Below are 23,291 nucleotides of genomic sequence, written 5' to 3' on the forward strand. Positions count from 1 at the left end.
TAGGATTGTTGCCATGCTGTTGCAGATTTACAAATAGCCAACAAAGAAGACTAAATGGGTGATGCCATTGTTGGTTTATTAGGAACACCTATGCTGTCTAATGTTGTCTCAGTCTTTGCATTAACCTTTTGATAATTTTCAGGGATATAGTTTGCATTGCATTGCAGTTGATTTGTAGTATTTTTTAATTCTGGGAAACAAGTGGTCCAATATTGATATTCGGCAAACATTAAGTGGGTGAATATTAACTCCTTGTGTTGCGGAAACACAAAATTACATCTATTGCTAGTTATTGGTAACACTTTACTAACACAAATGCAGCCATAACCACTTAATGTATCTTTCTGCTTATTTTAAGGGACAGAGTTTGCATTGTGGTTCAGTTATGGTGTACTTTACTACTGGTTAATATTCAGTCACTGTCCTAAATATGAATAAGTCAGACAAACACTGTGTATGGACTGTAACTACTTACAGTTTAAACACATAATATAAGGTTGAATTGACATTGCTTAAATAGAACAAATGGAGAAACACTGGTTAGCTTTTTAATGTGAGGTTCTGCTCTTGGCAAAAAAACAAAAGCTACATGAATGCATCTGCACTCACGAACTTATATTTTCATCGTTTTGACAAGAATCAGACAACAAACCACAGAGAGTAAAGAACTTTATATTTAATGTAAATAGTTTATTTGAACATATTGAAAATCTCATCACCTAATTTAAAAATTGTTACTTTGTTATAAGCACAAACTGCCTAAAATACATTTCTGGTGAACGTCCAAGAGAAAAGCATGCTGGTAATATCCAGTTCGAGAAGTTACGCTGCCACAGACAGTGAAGTGCAAAGAAAAGGAGCCGATGGCGTCACATGCTTCAGTGGAGACAATGAACAGAACTACTTTTGATTGTTAGTGTAGCCATTAAGTTGGCGTGTATAAACATCTGCACATCAGAACCTTTTCCAGACTTTCTTTGTTTTTATGCACCTCTGACACCCTAACAGGTAAAGTGCGTGACCCCACTGCCGTCTGCATAACAGTAAAAGATGATCAAACACACTACTGTAGATTTCTGGCTGAATTTGGCTTAATTAAATATACAAAAATGGGGGGAAAAACTAAGTTAAAATAACATTCAAGCTGTATAGCACAAGGCAGGGAAAACTTCTGTTTAAACAATATGTACAATATTAACCATCTGGTGATGTGAATTAGGTAAAAAAAAACAGTTTGTAGCAAAATATCTGTACATTTAGGAAACTTTTTATGTTGTATACTTTTGTTTTGCCCCGTTTTAAAACACACATTAGATGACGACATAAGCTTAAATGAATCTTTTAAGTGGTTAAATACTATACATTAAAATTACAGTAAAGCGAGTAGACTCGGTGACCTGGAATGTTGTTAACCTGTAAAACGCTCGCAGAAGCACGACGTTTAGTTATGTCCAGTTCTGACAATAAGATCATCCAGTAAAGTTTCGCATCTTGCGTGCAGTTTCTACCCCCAACAGAAAAGGTATTCGGTTTTCTTGCTCTGCATAATTCCTTCCACAAAACCAGCTGTGCAGCTACAGATATGCACAACTTGAAAATAAGTTGTTTTTTAATGGATTAGAAGCTACAAATTCAGCCCTTACTGATCACTCGTAATAAGACATGACAGAAGAATCAGTATGGAGATACCTGCTATAAACAGAATTCACATTAAACTGGTCTTTATTTACCTTTATAGTTGCTTTAGTACAAATATAGAGTTCATACCACATTAACAGCCCTTTAATAATTTGAGAAACCCTCATGAGATGTAAAATTTTTTTTAAAAAGTGCAGGTTGAGCATGTTCATGTTGTTAGAGGAGCGGACTAAAGGGCCGTAACAATAATATTTGTAACAGCTAAAAAGAGAACCCGTCCTGTACATTCTACATCTTTCCCCACGTAACGCCATTTCACGTGGCTCTTAAGGCCACCGCATGTCCAGTTTTACACATCTGAAAAATTAAAGCCAGGTCACGTTGTATTGCTCAGAGTGGGATTATTAAGAACAGTCATTAGGCAAACACGGCAACGTGACGTGAAACCACAAAAAAACAACAACAATAAAATTCAGGCACTTGGCTCGTCAAAGGTTTTTAAATCAACCTTTCAGACACTTTAAATTCAGTCCCATACGTGTCCCAGTCCTTCATAGTAAAATGCTGCTAATACTATAGCACAGATGTGGAATATTGAGTATTCTTATGTAATATATATACATAATCATCTCACATGTTGCTACAAACACCTGACTTTCACGCGTCATCCTTCACTCTGCTTCGATCTTTTTGTCACTCCTTACTCTCTTTCTCTCTCTCTCTCTACCCCCCCAATACCTTTCTCCCTTCCCCCCCATCCCCAGCCCTAGCACATGCACTATTCCCTCGTCACATGACTACGTCGCCATTGTTGACCGGCCGCAGGTTCTGATCATCAAAGCGTCTCCTGACACTCCTCCGTACGGCGTCCGCTCTCCTGTAAGGCTGATTCCTCAAATCTGAGATAGAAAAGAAGGGTCGGGGATGGGCATGGATAAAAAGATGGTGTCAGGCGTCTTCATCGGGGTGTTTTGATGAGCTCACATGTTCACAGTGCTGGCAGCCTGTCTTTCAAAGCAGTGTGATGTCTACACAAACAACAGCCAAACAACCTGTCTTTGGTTTTTAAACATGAGACAGTCCACAGAATTTTTTTAAAAACCTCTGCCAGAAATCTAGGAAATCTCTCATGCATATTGTGAATGCATGAAAATGTATCTTTTCTCTACAATAAAGCCAAAGCGACAAGTGAGGAGAGTAAGGTTATGTGCTAATCACTACACACAGAAACTTCCTGCTACAAAGGAGCATTAATGAGTACATCGATGAACAGAAGTAGGTCAATGATGAGTGGACTTGAAATGAAAGAAGTATGACAGAAACTGAGGTAATAAAGAGATGCTTGCCAGGTTTGGGGCACATCCACTACAGGGGTGCTACTGGAGGAGTTCCTTACCCTCGAGTAGACATTGGGAAATTTAGTAATATTATTCTTCTTTAGGGCTAGATGAAGAGAAGACAAAATGAAGGTTAAAAATGGAGAAGGAGGCTGACCGGTGCACGTCAGCCAAACAATTCACACTGGCTTTACTAAAAGAGCGCTGCAAGAGCCAAGCGGTGTGGCAGTAGGCTGGATGTAGAAAAGCTAGAGCTGGGTAAGGACACGAGAGAGGACAGAGCTAGAGGTTGTTAACTGTTTCAACTGGCGGAGGAGGGAGGAGGGAGTGGAGAGAAGGATAAAAGCTTTTTCTTTCTCCTTGTTACTAGACCCAGACTGCTTTGCAAAGTGGCTACCAGCAAGATGGAAGAGAGCCCATTTCTACCTTTCTGTGCAGCACAACTGTAAACTGAAACAAACACAATTCATCACCACCAAAAAAAACAAAACACTGAAGCATGCATGCAGCCAGGGAAAAACACTGACAACCAGTGATTCAAACACCTCAAAACCTTCAGTGAAGCAACCTGGTTGCATGTTAGTAGCACACACAAACTCCTGAAATGCACCAGATGATCTATATGCACACACCATGCAGAATAGCAACGAGCCTGACAGACCACACCGAGTCACCGAGAAGTGACCCAGAGTGGCAAAGCGAGCGTGGCACATGGACTAACTGGGAGAGCAGGGGGTGCAGTAGGAGCAAGCAGCAGGGATGAAGCAATCAGCATGCACACAACTATGAACATGTGATAATGACATGTGATAGTGAACAAACATGAATTTTGAATGAAAACACTCTTTGAAAACACACAAAAAAAAGCAAGGTATAATGCCACAGACACTTCTACATCATACCTGCTGTGAAGATGATGACCTTAGCTTGTATATTGCAAGATGTAGTGCGACATGTTAATGTCAAAGTGACCCAATTAGAGGCTAAGAAGAGAAAAACTTTTTAAGTATGTTCATAGCTCAGTAATTGTTTTTGAGTCTTGGCCACTAGATGGCAGCAGCCAGCTTAACGGCGTTTCTTTACTTCTCAGCACTCTTAAAGTCCAGATTGGAAACTGCTCTCTCTGTGACATTATGGTTTGCTGTATTTGATAAAACAATGATGATCAATGTGGGTGTCACACTCCATGCATTTGTGGAAAGAAAACTGTTACCCCAGCACCTTATGATGGTCAGTGAGGGAGAAAATGTGAACACACGTGGGGTGAGGGAGAATTGTTTTGAAAAAGACAAAAAAAAAAAACAAGAAACACAACACCCGCACTCGGGCATGTCTCCAGGGCTTGTCACAGTGCACATGCACAGGTCCGAGGTGTGAGAGGTGAGCGTAACTGTTAAAGGAGAATCGTGGGGGGGAAGGCATGCAGAGGAGGAAGGAGAGAAGGACACCAAGAAGAGAACTGTTTGTTTCCAGCAACCTTTGAGAAGATAGAGAGTTCTACAAGCTTAGTAATGGTACTCCTCATTGAGAGCGGACTCGCAGAAGAACCGAGAGCCACGCTTGGCTGTGCGGGCGGTAAAGGGCACGGTCTTCAGCACTGCATTGGAAACGACAGGGACAACAGCCAAGACAAAACAAGACAAATACAATGTAAGAAAAGCAGACTCCTACAGGGGTTTAGCACTGGTTAGCACTAAGCAAAATACCCAACAACACCATCTCGATGCAAAGGCGAAGTCTTTTTTTAAAGAAGGTCACAGCGAATTCTACGGCCGAATTCTCCCAAAAACAGATGATATCAAGGTTATACTGTTAAGGAGACATCAGTAACATTTTACTGTTATAGCTCTTTGATAATGAGCCAACTGTCACCACTTTATCTTTAAAGCCTGGGTTGTTACTGTTACAATCCATTAGATGTTTTGTATTTTTATAAAAGTAGCCTGTGTTCTGTAGAAACTATCTAACATTTCTCTCTAAAATGTAATTAAATATAAAAGATAAAACTAAATACTTAAAGTTCATCTTTTATTGCTGCTTCTCAGAACTTCTGTTTGCCAGGGGCAGCCAATCAGTAGAGAGATGGCTTAAAGGGAGGTTGGTGTTAAACTGAACTGAAGAGATTCAATGAGGCCTAGTTTAAGCTATACAAAGACTATAATAAAAGCTAGAGTGCCTAAAAAATACACTGAAGCTTACTTAGGTACTGAACTGAGTTAATACACTCAGTTGCTCGAGTTTACTCAAGTTTTATCTCCCCTCAGTAAACAAAGGGTGAATTTCATCCCTAAGTTTTTATTGCTGGAGATAGTCATATCCGGGATTGCCTATGTACAGATGGTGTTACAAAGCAAAGACAAAGCAGATAAGCCACGATGAGACACATTTGAGTTGAACAGATTGCCGTCAGTGCATGTTTGGACTAGTCAGGTATTACCTTTGGTTCTCAAGAACCTGACAGTTGAAACTTAAAAGAGCCAAAGTCATTGTGTTAGTTTTGAATCCTTCTGTTAATGACTGCTTTTATAGCAGAAAAGGACCTTCATGCAGGGCACCAAGTGTGTGTGTGTGTGTCTGTGTGAGTGTGGATGTGTGTAAATATGAGTTTAGCCACAGACTGTAGCCACGTGATCCGGGGGACGTTACCCGTAATGATGTCCTCGATCGCTCCGTCTTTGCCTTCGTAGACGTGGCGACTGTCTTTCACCTGTTTCCTTCTGAGCTCCTGGATCAACTCTTGCTGCTGCCTCTTGCTCTTATGGGATGGAGACTGAGGAAGACACAGGCACATAAAAGTGTTACGGCCAGTAAGTAAAATATCTTCGACAAAGGATTCTCCCACTTGTAATTTGTTTCAGCTCAAAAAATGCCTCGGTTCATTCAGGCGTGTGTGTGAGTTAATTGAACCGTTCAAGTCGTATAATCGCCGATTCTGAGTTGATGCGATGTGACTCAGCAGGGCGTAAGACTGCAGAACTAGATACAAGCGCGCCCAGCAGGCAGTCGGCACTCAACTAATCCTGTGATCAAGAGTCTGGAGGAAATTAGGATGAAGCGGAAGGGGAGGAAGTGGAGCTGTCTTACCTTCTGGTCATTGTTATCCTCTGTAGACTCCTGTCCTAGAAAGTAGGGGGTTGGGGATAAGTAGAAAAGGGTAGTTGGAGAGCTGGGAAAGGAGGGTGGGAGGTGGGGTGCTTACTTTCTGGTCTTCCTCCATCATGGCTTCTTGCTCCATAAGTTTTTCCAGCATAATCTGCTCCTGTCTTTTCCTTTGCTCATTGTCCTCCTCCGCTTGCTGAGAAGATTTCACATTCATGTTCAAATTCAATTCAATTAAATGAAGTGAAGACTACTATTTATCATGTGTGTTTTGTCTGTTTCTGTCCAATGTGCGAGACTAATATCCAACTCACCCTGTAGGCCTTAACAAATCGCACAAACACAGGGAAGAAGACTGATGGCGGTGTGGTTTTGGCATTCTCGCCGAAGAATTTCACCACCTCATCAAAAGCATCCTTAAAAAAAAGCAAAAACAAGAGCAAAAGGCACAGATATCTGTCAAATGAAGTAACACAGACTCATTGCCTGCACTGTATGTGGACCAATCACGTTTGCATGCAAATACATGCCCCAGTGTCTGACAGCGAGCCACGAATCACCCTTTTACCTGTGCGATCTTGGCATCATCCTGCAGCTTCTTTAGCTTGCTCTCATTGTGTGCAATGAACTCTTTGAGCATGGTGTTGTGGCCATGCATGCTGTATTCTCTTTTGGTCAGCTCCATGCCTCTCTGCAGCTCCTTAACATCCAGCAGGACGTTCTCCAGCGACACTGTGAACACAGAGAAGTTTAGCTTACATGACACAAACCTGTACATGTAAAGTGTGTAGCATCTTCTAGATCTAAATCACATTGTTCTCCTGTGGGCTGTAGTGCAGTTTGAGCATCTAGATTGTTGTGGCATGAGTTGTCTAGCTTTCTACATTTCTGCCATTTTCTTTCTATTCCCTTACTCTCACAGTCAGATACATGCATGGAGTAGATTAACTTCTTCTTCCAACTGCTCCCTTTAGCGGTCGCCACAGTGGATCATCTGACTCCATCTCACCCTAATCCTCCCATCCTCCACTGTCACACTAACCCTCTGCATGTCCCTCCTTCACTACATCTATGAATCTGCTCTGCGTTCCCTCCTGCCTGGTAGCTCCATATTCAACATGGTTTGTACTTTATATCCAGTCTCCCTCCTCTACACATGTCCAAACCATCTCAGCCCTGTCCCGTACTCATTTTTAATCTCATCCATCCTGGTGGTCGCTCCCACTGAAAATCTTAACATCTTGCGCTCTGCTTTTGTCAGTGCCACCATCTCCAAACCGTACATCACAGCGGGTCTCACTACCATCTTGTAAACCGCTCCTTTTACTCATCCTGCCATCCTTCTGACACTCGTTTCCACCTGCTCCACCCTGCCTGCACCCTTCTTCACCTCTCGTGTGCACTGTCTGTTACTTTACATGGTGGACCCCAGATATTTAAACTCATGTACCTTCACTACCTTTACTCCTGTTACACTTGTCTCTATTCTAAATTGTCCATATGTGTGAATCACCCTATCATAGACAGCTGACCTATGCCTGGTGCCTTTCACCCTAAAACAGACTACAACTCACATCTGCACAGGTTGGCAACTCACACTGCAATAATCTAGATTCTAGATGGATAAATTGCACCGCCGGCTAGAGAAAGAAATACACAATTAAATTCTGGAGTTTATTCCAAGAGAAACATGATAAGATTCTGTCTGTTTCTCACTGACAGACGCAGTCAGATTATGCGCTGTTCACTTCCGCCCAACTTAACTTCACTGTACGACTCACCTGCTGCAGCTTTCTCCACATAGTGCATCTCATTGTAGAAAAGGGAAACTTGTGTGTATTTCTCTCTAACCACATTGGCTATGTAGTGTAATAATGTTTGTTTCCGGTCTGTAGACTTGGTATCAAGTAGCTGCAAAGAAAGAAAACACAGACATGTTGAAACATTTTCTAAAAGTCTTTAAAGTTTTGCTAAAAGGTAACAAAATGCAACTTACCAAGTCTAAACTCTGCAGCTTGAATCCATACACCGCTCCTCTTTTGCTGCTGTTCATGTAGTTTCCAAGAGCTAAGATAATCTGCAGGACAGGAGCAAACAAGAATGAAAAAGGAAACCACGCATGCATTTGACACGATGCGTCATAAGGGACGCAAATGGTTCCGTTACCTCTAAAATCTTCTTCAGTTTCTGTGATGACTTGATGGACACAGATGCTGCAATGACTGCATGCAGTTGCTGTGGGTGAGAATGAGACATCAAATCCAGCACAGCGCTGTTGCTTTCTAAGGTTGCAGCATAAAAACATTAAGAATGACAACGTAGCGTCGTTATTCACCGGTGTAAGCATCTGCACGCTTTCGGCGAAGTTGCCGATGAAGGCCATGATGGTCATCTTCTGCATGAGCCTCTCGATCTTACTGAACTGCATCATGAAGCGGTCCTCATCCGTCAAGCTTTCGAGAGGCTTGCGCTCCTTCTCGAACTGTCGCAGGACTTTAATCTCGTTCTCCGTGGGCTGGAAGCGCATTAGACACTCCACGAAGTCCACCGGCAGAGTCCGTAAATCAAACCTGGACGATGAGGAGACACAAGGGCACGTGTTATGAACCATTAGTCTATTTTATAAGAAAAACAGGCATACAGCTATGTGAGTTTAGGAAAACAGACTGCATGCAGGAACACCAGTTGAAGGCTTACAGTTGAATGGCTTTGCAGATCTCCTCGGGTGTCTTGCCCACTTTCCTCAGCGTGATGGCCAGGTTCTTTGCCCTGTTGGAGTCCAGCAAAGTCACCTTGTTGGGTCCCTTCTGGATGACCTTCTGCTTGCTTGCAGTGAGGTCGATGGGCGGGCCCTGGGCTTTCGTCTTAAACATCTCCTCGAACTCATCAACATTCAGGTCCTAAAAAGCAACAGCAGTCAATTCGTGATTCATTTTCCTGGGATATAGGCAGGAAACGGATGCGTAACCTCTGAATCAGCGGAGAACTTTACCTCCAGTATCCTCTCATCATCAATCTCATTGAAAACAGTCCCGTTGATCTGGTTTGGTTTCAGGGCCACCCAGTTGAAGACGGGCATACGGAACTTGGTCTTTATGGGTTTCTTGATCTTAACAGCTTAAACAGAATACAGACAAGTTAGCACAGGCTGTCTATCTACAATCAACAGTTCACATAAGCATGCAGGTGAAAGGGTAGACAAGTACCTGGGACTGGTAACACACATGGATATGACTCTCTGGGTAGCTAGATGCCATATCTGTCTAATCTCTAAAAACAAAGTCCCACTTTGTGTTATTTACATGAACTAAATGCTTTCTGTAAGCCCTTCAAAATAAAACAGAAACTACGCTGCCTTGTATGTATTTTTTCCCCAAATAGAGCAAAGCTTCTTAGCCTTTGGCTGGACAGTAAAGGCCAAAGGGGATCGGTGTACCTGTTAAGTAAACGGTGTATGCGGTAAGCCTGATGACAAACTATTTATTGGACAGATTATAGCTATTTGTAGCCACCACTGCTGCTTCATTGAAGCTGAACATTGACATGGTGCCCTGATTCCCCACACGGACAAGGTGTCAGCAGGGACAAATAAGATAAGGCCGTCATGGGAAAGGTAAACAGCATTCCAGTATGCACGGCGCCTATCGCTTTAATCATCTGCATGCCACAGCAGGTCACTGTGCCTCAGCATGCACTCAACTCTTTCTGATGTTGCCAGATTTCATTCAAATAAACACTTAAACAAACACTGGAGTAATACTGCAGAAATGTGGAGATTGCAGTGTTTTTCAAGGGAAAACTAGTTGGGGATGTGTTGCTTTATATAGCATGTTGGCAAGCGCACGTTAATGAAAATGGTGAAAGAAGACAGAAAGTGTTTGAGAAACGTGAAAATACAGCATGAATACAGCAAAGAGGTTTGTGTTTTTAACTGGGGAAGTGAAATGTGGGACACTAGAGGGAGGGGTGGGGACAAAACAGCAAACACGACAAGCATAACCTACAGAAGAGTTTGATGGGTCCCTCTGGTCGGCAAAAAAAGGAAACAATTATAAGACAAATAAAAAGGAGGGTTAGTGAGAATTAATGCACATCTCAAATCACACAGTACAGTATAGAATCTGCTCTCCGAGGGGGAAATATTTACCCCCATCTACATACAGTAAGAGCTGATTAGTGACAGAACTTAGTCATCAAGTCACACAAGGGTCACTTATCAATACTAATCCACTGAGCAGAGCAATCCTAGTAAAATAAGTCTGAACGTGTATTGTGGTGTTCTACTCAACACAGATGGGAAACAAAATATATAATAAATATGTTCCTGTCTTTCTATTTATCTGATTGCTGTTTTTTAATATTCTGTTTGAGCCCACCAACTAAAATGAGGCCAATCAGTGGCTACTGTCTAACTCAGTACATCACAAACTGACAGCAGCTCTACAGTAAAAAGCCTCCCAGCAGTATCTCTGGAGTTAGATGGTCCTTTCAGCTGCTTGTTTATCTCCCAAGAGGTCACCACAGCAGACGATTTGGCGTGTTTAGTCTTACGCCAGATGCCCTTCCTGACATAACTCTTGACCACAATGTAAGAGTGACACTGCTGAAAGTAATACTTATTAAGAAAAGGAGTTTTACAGGAGAATCGGTACAAAACCCCCCACATTTTTATGCAAAGGAGACACATCGGTAACAGGATTGTTAAGATCATACGGAGCTGAAGAATTCAGCCAGTCCTAGGAAACACTTGTAAGTGACTGGTAATAAAAAAATGTTTTAAAAAAACTGGCACAAAGTAAGAGGCAAAAGTTCCTTTAGGGCTAAAATACATCTTTAAGCAACCAAAGTTTTCCCACTTGCTAAATTGTTCAAACTTGCTGTGGTTTTTCTTTGTATTTAAAGTAATCGCCATATGACTCCATATGCAGTGATTTCTGTGCACTTTATGAATCGCAGGGGGAGGTTTTGATTAAAAAGTAGCTCAGAGCAGCTCATTAAACAAAAAAGAAAAAATGAACCAGCTGATTTTTGGGGGGACAGTGAGCTAAATCTAAAGCTCAAAACTTTAATGTCACAACCTGAGTCAAGCCTGACACCAGAGTTTGACGAAACCTTGGTTTTATTTTTAAAAAATTCTTAATAATCTCAGCTAAAAGATTAACTACTTATCTCCCAGAAAGCACGAAGGCAAGAAGTGGTGTCGCCTCAAAAGCCAACCTCAGGCTCGCCTTTACCCAAACTCCCTCACCCATTAATTAGCAATTAAGCCGCAGTGACACCCTGAGACTCCTGTGCGGCCACTGCAAGGCGAGTAGAGGTTGCAGAGGATTGCAAACAGTGAACTATGAATTGAAGCTAGCTTGTTTGAGTCTGTATGAAAGTGAACACTGAACACAAGGTCTTTACTGTGAAGCAGCGGCAACATGTATCAGATAGCCTCAAGGTAAACTAGAAGCAGCTGAGTACATTAGCCGCTGTTATGTAATATTCCAGAAGTTTGTGTGTACAGCAGCAAACCTGTACTAAAGCAAATCAAAAGCAGTGCTAAAGCAGAGCCACATAAACATCACCTCTTGTATTATCCTATATGAACAAATTGTGCATAATCCCTATTCTACACATTTTCACAATGCATTAAAGAACATTGACTCAGTTGATTTGATGACCTTACCTGCTAACCCAGAGTTCATGATAACGGTGGGAGTCCCACAGCCGGGCAGTGGGGGGGCCACTGGAGGAGGCGGAGGAGGGAGAGGGGCTGACGTCTCTGTAGGCATTCCTGGGGGTGGCGGGGGAGGCGGAGGGGGTGGTGGCGGAGGCGGGGGAGCTGCTGCTGGAATTGTTGACGTTGGTCCGTTTGACACTGGGAGAGGGGTAAGAAAAACAGTTCAGGCTGACCCGCTGTTATCGGCTTAATATTCTGAGCTAATATTAAACTTACGTGTGCCGTTCATCGGAAGCGGCGGGGGCGGAGGAGGCGGTGGAGGTGGAACAGGTGTGCCCGCCGTAAGTGCAACATGGTTTGGACTGACGGCTACACCGTTTCCGCCGAACACGGCGCCCGGCGAGCTCTCCGTAGCGGAGGGCGGCGACGTTAGGATTGAGATGTCTCCGTCTCCTTTCTTGTGGATCTTGATGGTGCCCTGCTTCTCCAGCTCGTGGATCTTCTTCTCGAGTTTACTTTGTCGCTGGATGGCCTCGTCCTTCTCCTTCAGCATCTGTCGCAGCGAGTGCACCTGCGAGCTGGCATCTTTATAGACTTCCTGTGTGGTACAGGGAAACAGAAAAAAGGAACATATGAGAAGAACAGAAAAATACCTGTGGCGATATTTTACATTTTCTCTACCGTTAGCTTAACTAGCTATCACCAAGTTTAAGAACTGATGTCAAGGTAGAGAAAGCGGCTCTGACCCTGATGGATTCCAGCTCCTTGTTCCTTTGCATCAGCTGCTTCTCCAGCTCTACAATTTTGGCCATGGCCTCATTCTCCATGTCCTGCAGCTTCTCTGTCATCTATGGGAACAGTATCAGGAAGAAAAGATTGCAGAGTGATGTGAACTAACTGAAGAGACACCATTCGAATCAACATGTTAGCACAGAAATATACTGAGGCACTACGAGGGTTTCATATTTTCATGTATCTGGATTAAAAATGATCTGTCAGGGCCTAAAAGTTCTGCATTTTTCAAAAACAAAACAAAACTTTGCACCATATCAAGTTGCTATTCCATCAACTTCCTATTGTTAATATTCAGACTGCTGCAAGAGAAATAAGATCAAAACGGCAACTTCGCCTCAACCAACACTAGAGGGTTCTCACATGTGATATGTTCTCCTCCAGCTCCTCCACCCGCTCCAGGGCAGCATTTTTGGTCTCCGCATCCTCCAGCAGCGCTCCCACATCAAACACATTATCCAAGTAAGCCTGGATCTGGACCTGCAGCTTATCACTCTCTGTGTGCTTTAGTTTCTGCAGAGCAGATACAACAAGTTAGGGAAGAGGAGCTGTAGTTTGATTTCAGCTCACAGCATTGGGATAACATCGATCTTTCTGCAGAAAGTCAGGAGACAAAGAACTACAAAGCTGACCACTGTTTCTGAAGTAATGGAAAAGCCATTATTGACAGTGGTTGCTGTCTCAGGGGCACTGTAATGACAGCCTATCCTCTGGACTGTGAGTGTTCAGAAGAATGTCTGTCTAGCCATTTTCCTGCAGCACTATGTCTCAACTCACATCTAAGTAGTCGTCCAAACACAGCTTGGTGAAGTCGTACTGTAGATGAACCCTGAAGTTCATGTCCTCCACTGAGTGCACGACGATGTTGATGAACTGCATGCACGCCACCTGGGGAATGGCAGGTAGGAAAGGTTAGCGAGAGAGAGAGTTCACTGCATATGCATTTTCTATATTACACTGTTTATAGGACTGTAAAACACCTTTATAGATCAGTGTGCAACAAGTTTGTGTTTTTATACACCAGTTTGCTACTTCCACGATTTGGTTTTTATGCTCATATATAATATATGTTGCCTTTTATTATGTCTCGGGTATATAAATCCTTATTATTTTGCTTGCTTAGCTGGCAGGGTAGCTTATCTGGCAGATTAAAAGGATCTGAAAAAACAAATGAACAAAAGCTGCCAGTTCAACACTACTATGGGAGCTTGCATAAACAGATCAAGGGGGATCTACTCACAGTTTCTAATGCACACACGCGCGCTTCCCAACGCTAAAATGGGCTTCATGAACATCCTACAACAAGCTCAGCTGCCCCAGTGTGAGAAAGCAGCTTTTGGCAAAGTCTGTTCACTTCAGAGCTGCTGTCAGGTGACGACTGCCTATCGGGAGGACTGCAAGGGAAACTTGTTCAAAGTGAAGCACTATTCAAGCACAGCCTCTGTTGGTTTTCACTCAGATTAATTAGAATGGATTCACAGAGGTGTGACGTATAAAATCAAGCATAAGGTGGCATGTCCATTGATGTTCTTAAGTCTTTTCTGTCAGATTAATTAACACTGCTGAGCCTTGAAAAAACAGAAGGTCTTTGCTTAGGGATCCTCAGGTTTGATCCACTGCAACACACATCTGTAGCTTATGCAGTGACCTTGCACAGAAACTGATAGTACTGCATATCACAAAACTGGAGGAACAGTTTGTTAATTTTTTACACTGAACTCCTGCTCTACCTCCTGGTAGAGGCAGGGCAGGTCATCTACCATTCGAAAGGTTGGTCGTTTAATTTCTGGCTGCCCCAGTCTGCATGTCAAAGTAATCTTGAGGAAGATACCAGACACTGAGCTGCTCTCGATGTGTTCTCTGAGTGCGAATGTGTGTGTGAATGCTAAAAAGAAAAGAATCGGACGCAGAAAACAGTTGTATAAAGAGCTCATTTAGGTACAAGTATGTTTACCATTTAAGTTCGATTGGGGTTTAGACAGGTATATGAGGACCTGTTTCTAACCTCTTCTGCCCACACATTACAGTTCACATCATTTTCTCTGAACTTTTGACACTGAAAAATCATTCGGCTTCACAGAAACGGTTTTCGGGGATTGCAGCACAATTAACAGTCATCACAACTGTGCGTAGGCTGACCATGAAGTCAATGTTGTTGTCCTCATTCTTGAAGTACTCCATTAGCTTCTCGAATCGCTGCTCCTCCGTACACACCTGCAAAGAAAACCACACATTAATTTACTTCATTTGTTTTAGACCAGCTGGAGAAACAAAGCCAGGGATTTAGCCAGGAATTGCACCTCATAGACTTATTAATCATGTGTCAATATGTGGTAAAAACTACTGATGTAAGCTGCAAAATACTTTACAGCTTCCTATGATCTCAGAGAGAGCTGTTTTCGAAGCGATAATTAATAAGATACGTTTTTATGAAGTGCTGCAGGATCATTCTTTTATTTTATTTCAGCTACAGTTTGCACCGTGCACCTGTTTTCAATGTTACTCGCAGTATGTTAAAGCGTGTTTAGAGTGGAATTTGGGAGATAAAAAAGAGGGAGTAGAGAGATGCTGTGCAGTTCAGGGAGTTCATGTGGATGTCAATGAGGCAGACAGAGGATGATAAAGAATTGAGAAGGAAGGGAAGAAGGAAAAAAAGAGGGATGCAATGCTGTGAGCTTTAGCCTGCAGCCCCCATCATTCAGCAACATATCTAAGTTACTCAGAAAAATAGATCTCGCATTATGGTCGACAGTGTCACTTTTCATCTAAAAGGAAAAAAAAGAAAAGAACAACTAAACCCTGCCTCCACCAGAATAGAAAAACATGCTGCCGTGCTTCCTGCACTCACATTATCCAAATGCTTTCTCAAACTTCGTCTCATTAGACGGGCAACATTCTCTCTATGCCTTAATCTCCCATTAATGCCAGTGCCGCTGAGAGCAACGCTCAATATTTCATTCCGGGAGTGTAAATATTACATTAACTGCAGTCAGCCCATGTTTGCGGGCCGTATGCTACAAAATGGGGCTGCTGTTAGCGCTCTCTCCATCACAAACCTCCCACTTCTTTCTCCAGAAGCCAGAATGCCTCATCCAGACAGGCAGAGGTCAGGCAGGGCTATCTGTTACAACTAACTCACTGCTTTTCTGAGCTTTGAAGCTACTGCCAAATCCAGTTAACACGCATATAACTGTTATCACTTGCGGCTGTGTGTGTCGTCCTATGCGACGCAGCTAAACTGGTGTCTGTAATCTGTTGACTAACAGAATTAATTCCTAGACGCTATCCCTTTGAAGCAACGAGGAATACGCCGGCCTCACAACTGCCAGACGAGCATTCCTCCAGGGCTGAGTCACTGTTTGAAGCAAAATGTAATGACATATTCGTCTCCTCCGAACCATCTTTGCAGCTCGTACCTCCTTAAAGTTGTCGAACGCAGAGAGAATAATTTCGTGGCCTCCTCTCACGAGGCAAACCGCCGCCAGGAGCTCCAAGACCAGAGCTTTGGTTCTGAAAAACAGGGAGAAAATGATGTCAGGAATAATTAATGAATGAACAGAAAAGCAGGAGATAATCGCAGAGGAAACAAAGCGGAAAACTGTGTAATTTAGGATCATCTCGCTACTGAAACGTCTGCATAGGACAGATCATAAACAGCAACCACTGTCACAGCGAAACAAATTTTCATTGTGTATTCATTGGTTTAACCTCTTGAGAGTCAAAAGCCCAGAGTTAAAGGGGGGTTAAAGGCCAGGTATAAAAAATGAATACTTCTTGGCCTGATTCATGTGAGTTTATTAAAGTGCATAGACACTGAAAGTGCCGGCTCATCCCGTCTCCAGTTCATTCACGCGGGATTTCTATGTCTGGATGAGATGAAATGTGACAGGTGATGCGAAGTGGTTCCACATCCACTTTTGAGAAAATCCTTAAACCCTGGGGCATGAAGTGAAAACACGACCACACACACACACACAGAGTGCTCCTCGTAGCCGTCTCAGTGAGCAGCTGCCAGTGTGGTGGACTGTGCCAGCGGTGCCTTGACCCGTCTGTCAAGATGAATGTGCCCCTGAGCAACAAGGGCTCCCACTCTCAGACTGTGCAGGTGCACAAAATCTAGCGTTTGTGCTTTTATGGATGTGGGTCCAAGTTGGTAAAACATAAAACCCATCTTATTGAATCTTTTATCCAGCAGCTCTTTTTTTATTTGAAAAAAGAAACTTGAGATTTTGTTCTTTATTTACCTACCTTTTCATTTTTGGTTCCTTTTTTGTTTTTGTTTTTCAACCTTTGGTCGAACTTACCTCGGGTTTTTGTTGTTGAGGCTTAGTGCAATTTCATTCACAGCATGAGGGTGTGACATGACCATGTTGAAGCCATACTGGAAGATGAAAGACAGAGACAAAGCAGTTCATTAACAGAGAAGATGAGACACAGAATAAGCAAGATGGGACTTGTAATAATAAAAACAACTTAGAAAACTGAATTTAGCTTAACAAAATGTGGCTCAGCTCAGAGAGACGTGCAGTCTGTGTGGACTGGATGGTCCCTGTAGAGGCCTTGGGGGCTGACCTGGTAGTTCATGATAGCACGCAGGCACATGATGCAGACGTGGACATCATCTTTTTTGCAGACCAGTCTGGAGTTTTTCAGCGTTCTCCGGCTGGGCAATGTGTTGAAACTAATAAATAAAGATCAGAAGTCAGTATTAAAGGGAATAAAGCTACAGAATAAAATGTTAAGCCTATGTGACTGAACAAAAGAGTTCACAAGAACTGAATAAACAAGATAACAGATGCCATTTGTAAACAAGCCCTCATTGCACACCATCTTCTGCACATAATGAGGCTGTTAAACTGCCAGGGCACCTTATATTAACACACACAAAGGCCATAAAATCTACAACCGAGCACAGAGCCACCGGATGCCTTCTTTCAATTGTTTCAACAGACCTTCATGGAGATATCACTTACAGCTAACACCACAGCAGCCAGTCATTTGCATGCAGCACAGTGATTGTGCAGCTTTATCTGGACAAAAACAAGGCCTCTGCTCCTGGTGCAGCTCCCACACTAAAACAGAAATGCTGGAGCAGCAGTCTAACTGAATAATATGCAAAAAGAGTCGGAGAAAAGGAGTTCATTTTCAGACTTTTATCACGAGGTACAATTACCAAACCCAAGTTCTGGGGAAAAATGTGTCTTCGGGCTACTGACAGACATGCCAATTCGTGTCATCACCCATGCCTGTAGGCGTGACTTCTCTGTGTGTCAAAACACAGTATGTGAGTGTGCATGTGTGTTTGTCTGAAAAGGAACGGAGCTTTCAAGGGAGAGGCAGCGGTTTGAGGATGAAGACGGCTCTAAATTAGCAGTAAAATGAGCTAGATTTTTTTCCTGCTTACACAAGTATCCACATTTGCTATGTGAGCATTACTGCATATTGCATTAAGTAAAGTGCAGCATTAAAATAAATAAATAAACAAATGAAGTAGATAAACAAGCCTTTTCCTGACAGAACAGGAGCACCTGCTTCAAACTGCAGAAATAACCTTCCATCCAGGAGTTTTTCCACTCCTGATTAGGCAACATCCAGGAAATGACTAATCAGCGCTTTCTAATCTCAAACCAGTGAATAGATACATTATTATGTAACACCAACAACATGAAGGAGAAGTTTGAGAGAAAAAGCACAAAGAAGAAGGGAGACAAGGAAAGAAAAATAGAAAAATAGGAAGGTAGGACGATAATGAAAAGAAGGTAGAAGAGATACAGAAGAAACAGAAGAAGACGGAGGAGGAGAAGAACAAGGAGGAAGAAGAAGAACACGAGTATGGCGATCAAGGAGGAGAACGTGAAGGAACAAGAAAGAAGATGAAGAAGGAGGGGAAAGGGAGAAGAAAGACGAGACAAAGAATGAGAAGAAGCAAAAAATAGAGGAGAAGAAGAACAAAGAAGTAAATGAAGCAGAGGTAGAAGAACAAGAAAAAGCAGAAGAATGGGAAGAAGGAAAAGGAGACACAGAGTGAAGCAAATGTAACACCAAAAAATCCTAAATGTAATTTAAATAACAGAACATCAATCACTACAACTCTATTTACAAGCTATCAATAACAGCTCTAACACGGCTACATGTGACTAGCTAACGCTTCACACATACCGTCTTAATTGAGAACACTTTGGACAGCTCAGTGCACTCGGTGTCCTTCAAGTTGGCAGTTTCAAGAAGACATATGGATAAGACTTAATGTGGGATCTAACAGTTTCTCGGTATTTATCATTCTACTTCAAAGCCAGTCTAAAAAGCATAAGGGAAAATAATCTGTATAATGGACAAAATCGATATTATTAGGAATTATAAAACCACTTAGGCCAAAGCAAAAGATTCATAATTCATTTGCCATTTAAAAAAATATAGAAAACAGAAAAAAGCAACCAAAATACAGAAGCTTGTTAGAAGCTACTTATTCTACTCATACTGGTTGTAGCCTAGTGCTGAGCTTTTAATGGTTGTTGTAGAAACTAGGCTAACGTCTGCACAGAATGGCATTTAGGGAGCCACACAAGCAGCACACAGACACACAGGCAGGAACAATGAGTGCAGTAAAATCCATTTGCTCCAAGGAAAGGAGAATTCAGTCACAAGTGCAGGGGGGGTGGGCAAGCAGTACAAATAATTCACATCCCCAACACAGACAGCGGGACAAATAAACTGGGCAGCTCTACCAGGGAGGTATAAAGTACAATGAGGCCGGGGATCGTGCGTGGACATCCATGTGTGTCTCTGCTCGTAGCATTATAAGTGTGTTTGTTTCTCTAGAAGGGACGGGGATGCTGGGGTTACAGCCGAAGAAAGCTCACTCTGAGCCAGCAGAGCGAAACTGAGACCTGCCTGCTGTCGAAGACTGGCAGACAAAAGAGCAGATGACTATAGGAGGGTGGGGGGGCATTAGGACAAAACAGAAAAGACAGTCAGCCAACAGTGATGTCACATCTGGGGCCAGCAGATGTGTAGGTGAGGTGACATGGCATGGGAGGGTGAAGTTATTTATGGGACAATATTGATATTTGACAGTCATTTAAATATCAGTAAAGCATGGATGAAATATGTGCAAGTAACAATAAAACGAGACCTCATCATGTGGTCTGTCTACAACTTCCACATTTAGCAAATTAGCATCTAAATTCCTGGTGAAAAATGTGCAAAAGCCAAAACACCAAGTCAGTTTGTCTGGTCTGCATTTCTTCCATTGCATCTATTTACATATTTATCAAGAAAACACCGCTACTTTGTGACACCACACAACAGGAAAAACAACAAAAAGTGGCTGACTTGATTATCATTTAAGGATCTCATATTAAAAAGACATGTGCTTCCATGAATCAATAGTGCTCTTTGTGTGCAGTGTGTTCAAGTTAACCTCTTCAAACTAAAGGATTAGAGGCCACAGAAGTCAGCAGGAGTGCTGTACCAAAACATTAATGGAATGATGGGAAAGATTAGAGAAATAATGCACAAATGAACAGGATTTATGCACCTATGCTGGCATGGGTTTATAAATAAACTGCTCTGAAATCCTCTACACACTGGATTTTGAGTGAAAAGGTCTGTTTGGTGTTTATAAAAACCTAAACAATAAAACCTGACGAAAACCTAGTTCCATAAGAAGATCTGTCACAGAAATTACTGTTACTCATGTAATCACAGATTATCACAGTCAAAAAATCCAGGCAAATGGTACTTCCCCCCTGCACATATCTTAAGCCATTTAAAGACTTAGACCTCATGACTACACAAAGGACGTGGCTGAGGCATCATATGAAATGTGTGAGTTCTCAAAATAATCACGATTCCCTTGGCTAGTCATTTCGTCAGCCAGAGAGGGCAGTTCGTGTGTGTGCTGTACCGTAACGTGGAATGTCGCCCGACTCGGGTGATACCGTTCCCAGTGATGGGAGATGGTAGGGTGCTTCCTCCATGGAGGTCTTCTATAGAGCGGCTCCAGGGCTTAGACTTATCCATCGCAGCCTCTGGGTTGTTCTCCAGGCACTCGCCATCGAAACTGTTGTAACAAGGAACATCTGCATTTACTCGGATTGCTTTACATCTGATGCTGTTTACAGGCTGTGAACAACAGGTCGTCTAATTTATAAGACTGCAATGCCAATGCAATGCAATCAATCTGAATCAGTCTGTGCCGATAAGTGCAAGTTCTCTGCAAAGCATCTGTTAGCAATAATGACTCAACTTAACTGGCTGCCAACTAGTTGTATTCTGGTTGTTCCTGTGTCATTTTGTAGTTAAACACCATCCTGTAGCAGCTAAGTCATTTGGGGAGGAATTTTTGCTTCGAAATTACAAGGTTATGGCTGGACTCTGAATGTAAATTTTAATGTGAATTTTTCTGAATGTAGACAGCAACTGATTTGTGAGTTTCAGTGTTGCCAACTCCTCAGTAAGGAAAATCGCTATTGGTTGTCCTAAAAGTCGCTAGAAGTCGCTGAATGATGTCATCGCCTAATTTGCATAATTGGTCATGCTAATGTAATTGTAACCTACGCTGTTGGAGAGAGAAATAACATCGTGGAAGAGACATAAAGTCAGTAAAAAAAAACGTCTTAAATGCATTTAGAATTTATTTAGAACTACAAATTAAATTTATTTTAGCAATTATTGTTTTTTTAATGTCACAATTCCAACCCTGCTCCTTCATCCGGGCTTGGACCGGCAAAAGTGACCCGAAATAGGCACTCTGGTGGAGTTACTTTGTGTGTGTTCATAAGTAGTTTTAAACGTTGTGGTCCACAAAACAACATAACGGTAAAAGAAGAACTGACTGCGTTACAGTCAGTGCGGGAGCCCTGCCCTGATAGCAGCTGGGGGAGGACTATCCTCTGCCTGTGAGCGCTTTGGCACGGGCGAGGTGCCCACCGCAGCACCCGCTGCTTATTGAGAGGAGCAATATGCGCTTTCACGTCAAAAAGTCCGTTTTAGGAAAAAAAAAATTTCCTTGGTGTGACTGTAGCATGAAGTAGTTATTTCCTACTACTACAACCAAATCAATACATCGTGTCTGATACACACTTTTTTTTTTTTAAATTTGTTTAACCATGCTTACATGGTTAAACAAAAGTGCCACAAAAGTGCCACAGAAGTGGCACATTGGAACTATGCTCTGCAAAGTGTATGAATTAGCATATTGCTATCATGTTATGAGCAATGTACATGTAGTCATAAGCATTCCTAAAACAAAAATATATTTTTTTCTAGATGTGGGTGTAAATTCACTGAGGACTACAGCAAGGAAAACATGCAGTAAATTTTGAAGCAGTGGCATTAATAGGAAGTGAAAAATGCTGATAATTAGCCAGACTCTTGCTAAGCTAATCGAATGATGCTAGGCTAGCCAGCAGATTTTTAAAAAAGCCACACTGACCAACCGATAACAGATGAGGAATCCATTAGTAAACCACAAACCCTGCTTCTGCCTATAACATATCCAAACATAACATATGCAATCTTATTATCTTATATATTAGGGCTAATTATAATTATATATGAGGCTAATTCTTTTAAAAGTAAAAAAGTGTTCAACTCCATGTTTAAAAAAAGGTAACAAATGTTTTAAAGGGTTTTCGTGTTAGACATGATCCTGTATATTAGAAAAAAGCTCATGTTTTGTTGTAGTTGGCACAAACTATGGAAAGCTGCTTGTTAAATCATACCTTTTATGATCTATTTCAGTTTTTAGACTGGTCCTTTGACTTTAATTTGCTGCTGCAGTGGTACTGTGTAAACACAATTTTACGGCTAACCATTCATAATTTCGACAGACTATAATAACATATGGTGAAGTGGAGTGGTGAATTAAAAATTTAACTGTGTGGCACTCTGGGCCTGAACAGCGACTCTGTGAGTGACTAATAACCACACTGTCAATCCATGAATAGAAGCATATGGTTAGCATAACACACAGTGCCTATGTGTCAGCACTGGGCGTCGAGTGACTCAGTGTTTCTGACAACCGGGCAGCAGCGACGGTGGTGCTGGCCCTGTGTGGAGATGCATCAGCGGTTGTGCAGAATAGCATCGTTGTGTTGATTATGAGTTCTACATATAGACCATTGTGGTGCAAGGAGAAAGAGCTGCTGGAGACTTACGTGACAGCATACTGTGCGAAAGAAAGATAGTCCACCAGCACATCCAGGCCTTTGTTCTCTTCATTTAGGAATTCTCGTACCCACCTGACGAGAAGTGTAAACTATTAAACCAAAAACACTTCAAATGTGTTAAATTAATTGACAATTACAAATTAGGCAAGTTAAAGCAGGACAGTTGTGAGCCTAAACTGTAAAATAGAAAGATGGAAAGGGAGAGTAATACATTGCTTTTAAGAGTACACGGTATTTTAAAAATGTTTATTATCCAGACAGACACCCAGTGTCTGTCTGAAGTCTAGAATTCACCACCAAATTCTGCATTTCCTCCCTTGAGATCCTTAATTGAAGCCACCTTCAGTTGATGCTTGTCTGTGGGTCTCTCTGCATTCAGTACTTAGTAATGGAAAAGCATGCTCTGTTCGGTTGAGATCAGCCAACTGACCATTGAAAAATAATCTGTCTGGTACAAAAAAGTCTGAGCTGTTTTGCAGCATTTGGCTGAATCTGAGCAGAGTTTAGTTCTGTGCACTTCAGAGTTCATCCTGCTTCTTCTATCAGCAGTCATATCATCACGAAGCACTAGTGGCCTGGTTCCACTGG

General features: G+C 42.2%; 1 protein-coding gene across 10 annotated transcripts in view; it reads right to left on the minus strand.

The window, feature by feature from the left end:
* Positions 1 to 656: 656 nt before the first annotated feature.
* Positions 657 to 23,291, minus strand: part of fmnl2a (formin-like 2a) — a 53,478-nt gene continuing 30,843 nt past the window's right edge. Inside the window, exons 5-29 of one of the 10 annotated variants that reach the window (XR_013902387.1) lie at positions 22,692 to 22,775; positions 20,438 to 20,593; positions 17,104 to 17,212; positions 16,836 to 16,912; positions 15,948 to 16,041; positions 14,671 to 14,745; positions 13,309 to 13,419; positions 12,895 to 13,044; positions 12,486 to 12,587; positions 12,016 to 12,337; positions 11,746 to 11,937; positions 10,079 to 10,099; positions 9,067 to 9,191; positions 8,772 to 8,974; positions 8,410 to 8,644; positions 8,241 to 8,309; positions 8,071 to 8,151; positions 7,856 to 7,985; positions 6,643 to 6,806; positions 6,389 to 6,490; positions 6,175 to 6,270; positions 5,622 to 5,745; positions 4,453 to 4,572; positions 3,035 to 3,081; positions 2,355 to 2,537 (exon numbers count right to left, since the gene is read on the minus strand). Coding sequence is in view for 9 of the 10 variants with exons in the window: in XM_026143707.2 (XP_025999492.1) it covers positions 2,428 to 2,537; positions 5,622 to 5,745; positions 6,175 to 6,270; positions 6,389 to 6,490; positions 6,643 to 6,806; positions 7,856 to 7,985; positions 8,071 to 8,151; positions 8,241 to 8,309; positions 8,410 to 8,644; positions 8,772 to 8,974; positions 9,067 to 9,191; positions 10,079 to 10,099; positions 11,746 to 11,937; positions 12,016 to 12,337; positions 12,486 to 12,587; positions 12,895 to 13,044; positions 13,309 to 13,419; positions 14,671 to 14,745; positions 15,948 to 16,041; positions 16,836 to 16,912; positions 17,104 to 17,212; positions 20,438 to 20,593; positions 22,692 to 22,775 (2,932 nt within the window). In the remaining variant the exon portion in view is untranslated. Of the gene's footprint in view, positions 2,538 to 2,984; positions 3,082 to 4,452; positions 4,573 to 5,621; positions 5,746 to 6,174; positions 6,271 to 6,388; positions 6,491 to 6,642; positions 6,807 to 7,855; positions 7,986 to 8,070; positions 8,152 to 8,240; positions 8,310 to 8,409; positions 8,645 to 8,771; positions 8,975 to 9,066; positions 9,192 to 10,078; positions 10,100 to 11,745; positions 11,938 to 12,015; positions 12,338 to 12,485; positions 12,588 to 12,894; positions 13,045 to 13,308; positions 13,420 to 14,670; positions 14,746 to 15,947; positions 16,042 to 16,835; positions 16,913 to 17,103; positions 17,213 to 18,690; positions 19,226 to 20,437; positions 20,594 to 22,691; positions 22,776 to 23,291 lie in introns of those variants that run through there. The other 9 variants (XM_080290872.1, XM_080290867.1, XM_080290868.1 and 6 more) reach the window with 9 other exon arrangements.

The sequence above is a fragment of the Astatotilapia calliptera genome, chromosome 16 (assembly GCF_964374335.1).
Source record: "Astatotilapia calliptera chromosome 16, fAstCal68.1, whole genome shotgun sequence".
In the NCBI taxonomy this organism is placed as follows: Eukaryota; Metazoa; Chordata; class Actinopteri; order Cichliformes; family Cichlidae; genus Astatotilapia; species Astatotilapia calliptera.